The 6,122-nt window shown below is 38.5% G+C and overlaps 2 protein-coding genes across 2 annotated transcripts in view; both read left to right on the top strand.

The window, feature by feature from the left end:
* SARC_12468 (hypothetical protein) overlaps window positions 1–862 on the top strand; it is a 2,131-nt gene extending 1,269 nt beyond the window's left edge. The window contains exons 2-3 of the mRNA XM_014293427.1: window positions 170–325; window positions 637–862. Of these exons, the coding sequence (XP_014148902.1) occupies window positions 170–325; window positions 637–740 (260 nt within the window). The 3' untranslated portion in view covers window positions 741–862. The remainder of the gene's footprint in view (window positions 1–169; window positions 326–636) is intronic.
* A 3,859-nt stretch (window positions 863–4,721) lies between these two features.
* On the top strand, window positions 4,722–5,235 carry SARC_12467 (hypothetical protein; the record flags this gene model as incomplete). The annotated part of the gene is made up of 3 exons (XM_014293426.1): window positions 4,722–4,802; window positions 4,980–5,041; window positions 5,163–5,235. 3 exons carry the CDS (start codon window positions 4,722–4,724, stop codon window positions 5,233–5,235), a joined length of 216 nt encoding a protein of 71 aa, XP_014148901.1.
* Between the last annotated feature and the right edge of the window lie 887 nt (window positions 5,236–6,122).

Below are 6,122 nucleotides of genomic sequence, written 5' to 3'. Positions count from 1 at the left end.
ACGGTCCCTTGCATTAATTGCACCCGCGCAAAACGGCATTGTTGATCGTTTCTCAAAAAGACTGCCGAGTCAAGGATTGGGTCAATTGTATCATAGAAACTTATGGGCTCAGCAGCGCTACAACATCTTAAAAGATCTCGCATTCGACTACCCACCCCTACCCACACAGCTGTGCAGTTTTCCTACACATCTGCGTTCGGACTGTACTCCGCATACGTGTTTCTCAAGACTGGTCATTTCGCCGCCCCCTTGTTCTGCCATGCTTTCTGTAACGCGTTGGGATTTCCAGATTTCGAGTACATAATTGAACATGAGCAGAAGAAAGGTGTGTATGTGCTCGTTGACTGGGTTCGAAGATTTGTGTGGTGTGTGTGAAAGACAATAATCAATCACTCATGTGTCTGCACGGCAATAATATGCACATATGAGCCATTACTACCAGCTACTCGTTCATCACAAGTGTGGCACAACAATGGTGGCTCCTTGACCGTGAGTTCGTTTATCAGTCGCTGCGCCGCCAATCTGATTAACGCATTGGCACACTGTGTAATATATCAACATTTGTGATTCATATCAATTTCTCATTAATACTTTCTTATTTAAACCCCCTCTTTGCATCCTGTTTTTGTGGTACAGTGCTTGTACCAGTACTAGTTGGTGGGCTCTTGAGCTTCGTCGCGACATTTAAAATTCTTCTTTCCGCCGATAATTTCGGCAGTATCTATCAAAACTTCGCGTAAGTTCGTACAGCAAACAACTCCTAGATAATAGTATCATAAATTGGAATTAAAGCGGTGTGTGCATTGTATGCATAACACAATCGAATTTTTACCACCATATAATACTCTAAGTAAAGTAGGGCGGTTCCAATCGGTTAAAGTATTTTGTTGAAGTGGCCTTGTTCAAGTAACTGCACCATTTGAATAACTGTATTCATTGTCCAATTTCTAAGATCAAAATCGCAGGAGACAAAAGCTGTTTCGCCTATGGAATTCTACGATAAAAGTTGTGGTCCTCTTTCCGTTAATGGGGTGTGAGGACCTAAATAACTTGAATGGAACAGTACTTGCTTGGCTACAACTTGGAAATAGTATTGCGTTCATATCTCAGTCAGCGAGCTAGTTTCGCGTAAAAATGCAGATATACAGAAACAAATTTACACGCAATGTACCACGCGCACGCTTCTCGCACCACAGACGCTCCTCCTTATTGTAAACACGCGTTCAATACAACTAGCTGAAAAGTATATAAGACTCGTGGCAAGTTAAGTACTTTGCATATTACATTCACATAGTAGCTCGCATCTTAGAACAACAATTGACTGGACAAATAGCAGTACACATATTAGATTAGGTCAGGTCATATCAACGAAAATAGTAGAATGCTCTTTTCGTATGATCACGAGTGCTATAGCTGCAGCTAAAAACGTGCACGTCTCAGTTGATTCACTTTGTGTGAGTCATAAACACTGTTCACAGTAAAGTAACCAGATCATCAGCATAGAACAAGTAGTGCTGCGTAGAAACGGACAGTTGTTCCATTGTATACAAACCAACACAAACGGCAGTGCACGAATAAATACCGAGGCGGGTTGGGTAAAACCAGTCAAGATATTGCCGACACCATCGATGCAATGAATCCAATGAGCGGCACCACCACTGCCGCGAACAGAGCGAACGGATGAAGTTTAACAGGCCACAGAAGCGTCCAGCTTTAGAATATGAATTCTTCTTGAATTGATACTAGTGAGCGTATTGAATTTTGCTTGTTTTTTTCAGATTTTTACTTGTGTTTCTCTCACGAGATACCCCGGTAAGTAGCCTGTGTTCCCGCTTTTCTACTATCAGGAATATATACTGGACATGGACCAGGATTTAATGTTTTACAAACCTTGATATTCAACCAATTCCCCAGCTTTGATTTTCAAATCCCTGCGAAATGATAAAACATATGTGCCCATTTTCCAATCATATAGCGACAAATTTCAACGTTCCAGCGTTGTGCATATTGCTGAAAACGAGCCAAACGCGTCCGTAGTCTTTCATGATGATTACAACGTCAAGTAAGCGTCCACATTTCTACAACCCTTGACATTCAAGTATTTTTCGTATTGCTGAAAACAGGACATGGCTATACATTTTTCACAAACCTTGACATTCAATTGTTTTGTTAAGTGTTTCTATTGCAATCATTTAAATACAATCAGCGATAAGTCCGTGACACGAAGTGTCCATATTTCAACAAACCATGACATTCGAGTGTTTTCTGTATTGCTGGAAACGGAGCATAGGTATCCATATTCAACAAACATTGCCATAGAAATACTCCACATAATACTCAAAACGAGCCATAAGTCTCCATATTGCAGTCATTCCATGGCAATCCGTGGACATAAGCGTTCAAATATATACAAGTCTTGGCATTCAACTGTTTTTCATAATGCTGAAAACGAGACATAATTGTCCATATTTTACAACCGTGATTCTGAAATTTCTGCATTATTCTGTAAACATGGCAAAAGTGTCCATGTACAAATTGCAATAATACAAATCGATTCATCGACAACCCCGGAACACAAAGGATCCGTAGACATAAGTGTACGTAATACAATTATTTAGAAACATTCGTTGAGAACCCCGGGACACAAAGTGACCATGTTTCTACAACCATGGACATTCAAGTGTTTTTTATATTGCTAAAAACGAGACAGAAGTGACCAAAATTCAGAACCTTGATTTTCCATTTTTCTGCATAGTACTGAAAACGGGACGCAGGTGACCGTATTAAAACCATTTAAATTCATTCAGCGACAGTTTCGAGACACAAAGTGTCCACATCTCTTCTAACCTTGGCATTCAAGTAGTTTTCATATTGTCATAGTTCCGAACATAGATTTTCTAAAAACAGGAACTATGTATTCAGCGACAATACCGGAAGGCAAATTGCTCATCCAAATTTCTACAAACAGTATCTTTTAAATGCTAAAATATAGAATTTCAGTCTCTACAGCTCCCGAACTTTAAATTAAAATTGCCCGCGTATTGCAGAACTTGGGACGCAAAGTCCAAAACTATAAATAACTGTTTTTCAGCATTTCAGAAACCACTAGAAAGTTGTTTGCACATTGGCTATATCGCGTTTTCAGCAATGTGCGGAAAATTTGAATATCAAGGTTTGTAGACCATGGATACTTGTGCCACGTTTTCAATTTTATACAAAACACTTCAATATGGACACTCTTATCCGGTTTTCAGTCATATGGAAAACACTCGAGCATTGAAGTTTTCGCTGATAGATTAAAATATGAACACTAGTGCCCGTTTCCATTTCAATATGGGCACTTGTGTCCTGTTTTTAGAATTGATCAGATAATTTGAATACAGGTGTTCAGGAACAACATTCAAGTCGCAATTTCAGCACTACCCGGAAAAGTTGAGTTAAGGTTCCGGAACTATAAACATATCATATTCTTCAACATTATGGATATCACTTGAAGGTGAAGGTTTGCAGAAAAATAGTCTCATTGTGTCCCGGGGTTGTCTATGTCCTGTTTTCAGCATGATGTGAAACATTTGAATACCAAGGTTTGTAGACAATGGACACTTGTGTCACGTTTTCAACATCGTGCAAACACTTCAATATGGCCGAACCTTGATATCAAAACTATCAGCGTAATACTGAATATGGGACATATATGTCAATATCGCAATCAAATAAATTTGTTCAATGACAACCCTTGGACATAAATTGTCCATCATTCACCAACCTTAACATTCAAGTATTCTTCACAATGCTAAAACCGGGACAGTAGTATCCATGTTGCATCCAATCAGTGACAGCGTTTTGCATATTACTCAAAACCGGACAGAAGTGTACATATTGAAGTGTTTTGCATGAAGTTAAAATTGTGACACGTGTCCATTGTCTACAAACTTTGATATTCAGATTTTCCGCATATTGAGAAACGTGATATATTGAACCCAGATACGCGAAGTTTTCTTTTCTATACAAGCCGTAACCTTCAAGAGGTATTCATAATGCTGAAAAACAGGACATGTCCATAGTTCCCGAATCTTCAGCATAATGCTGAATACGGGATATATGTGTCCATATCGAAATTATTGAACTTTATCCAGTAACATCCCTGAAAAACAAATTGACCATCACCTACAAACCTTGGCATCCAAGTGTTCTCCACAACGGTGGAAACGGGGCAGAAGTGATCATCTCAGCGACAATCTCCAAGTTCGAGTGTATTGTAAACTACTGGAAACAGCACAGAATGTTAATATTGAAATGTTTTGTATAATGTTGAAAACGTGAAACAAGTGTCCATTGTCTACAAACTTTGATGTTCATATTTTCCGCATAATGGAAAACGGGACAAAGACAACCCAGGGAGGCAACGCGTTCATTTTTATACAAACTGAAATCTTCAAGTGGTATCCATACCGCTGAGATTGGTTCGATTGCCATGTAAACTTCTACTCGCAACAGTCAAGCTGGTACGTTCTCGGAGAATCATAGATTGTGAGAACCGTAGTTTGCATGTGTCTGAAAGTATCCCTTGCGAGTATGCTGCTAATTGTTTTGTGCAGATTGCAAAATTATCTAACGTGAACAATATCGCGAGTGAGTATAACTTGTACAACAAATGTTAATATTCGCGATTGTTTTGGGTGGAAACTTACATCTTGCAAACCAGTTTCACAGAACAATAGATGTCCCTTGACTTTGAAAATATGAAGCAGTATCCTTGCTTCCCTGTCCTACACCGAGACCAGCGTGCGCCCGAAGAAACGGTATGAAAAGTCATCTCGTAGGTAACTAATTATGTTTCGATCCGTTTTAATAAAAAAATACTGTGCTCTTTCAAAGACCAAGATATGAAACACCTTTTTATTATGATTGTACCAGCGATCATTTACATCAAAAAGACTATAGATACCTATGATTGTATTATGAATCATGTACTTTAGAAGACTGCAACGTGCTCGAAGCGTGGAGAAACTGGCCATAGCATCAACACCTGCGATGGCGAGTATGTGATATGTTCATTTATTCAATTCTGCGCGTGTTCATCAGTCTCTACAACGTCCCGTATGTCTTTTGTATAAACATTTGTGGCTTTCTCGCTTAAATTTTCTTGTACTTCCTTACAGTGACAATTCGTATCAACTAGAGAACCTTCGAAGTATACGAACGCTAAAGGAAGATAACGAGAGTTCTAGCTAAAGAACATATTCTGTGATTGCAATGTTGAGATTGTTGCTTGTGATATATTGTGTATTTAATTTCCAGGTGTTGTGAATCACCTGCTCAAACACACACACAAAAAGGCTAACAAAGATGCACTCAGCGGACAAAATCAGTGACACCGTTAAGGATTCGCCCCTAAGGGAAATGCCGACGACTTATGCGCCACATATATCAACGTCCTCTGTTACGTATGTCTATTCAGTTTCTTTATAATATTGGATCGATTCTGATAAGGGATTTGGGATTTTTTTTTTATTGATCGTGATTTTAACGAAAAACTTTTCACAGGGAAAAAGCAAGGCGCACTACTACGTGTAAGATTCGGTCTAATAAAGGCGATACTAATGCCTTAGAATAAATAAACGCGTAGGTAAATTCTATATATCGTGTAAATATCGATATAAATAAACGAAATGAGACGTTTAATAAAGTTAGGTTTGCCTCGTGAAAACAGCAATACTCTGAGAGATTGTGAGGCTGATACATTGCCTATATATTATCCTCTCAGTAATGTTTCCGCCGAAATGATTGTATTTAGTGTTTCGTTGTCGCTCTATTCTGGGGCGAATCCGATAGACTCATAAAATCCTATCTTTAGAAAAATAAAAATAAAAATAGAAATACTCTTGACGTCTTTAGTTATTGTCTTAACCAATAACTTGCCACTATCAAGAATTACCGACTTAGCCTTCATTAGACTGGCACATCTGGTTGGCTTATCAGAGGATCAACTAGGTAACGTTAATAGTCCCTAGAAACCTATATTCGGTTGAGCCATCTCGCTACCGAAGTATTCAGATATAAATAAAATTGGAAAGTAAATAAAGCTGTATTAATAGAACTAAACCAACTCTTTTATGTTT

Source organism: Sphaeroforma arctica (genome assembly GCF_001186125.1).
Source record: "Sphaeroforma arctica JP610 unplaced genomic scaffold supercont1.2323, whole genome shotgun sequence".
NCBI lineage: Eukaryota > Ichthyosporea > Ichthyophonida > Sphaeroforma > Sphaeroforma arctica.
Note: the sequence above shows the minus strand (reverse complement) of the source record. Positions and strands in the feature narration are given on the sequence as shown.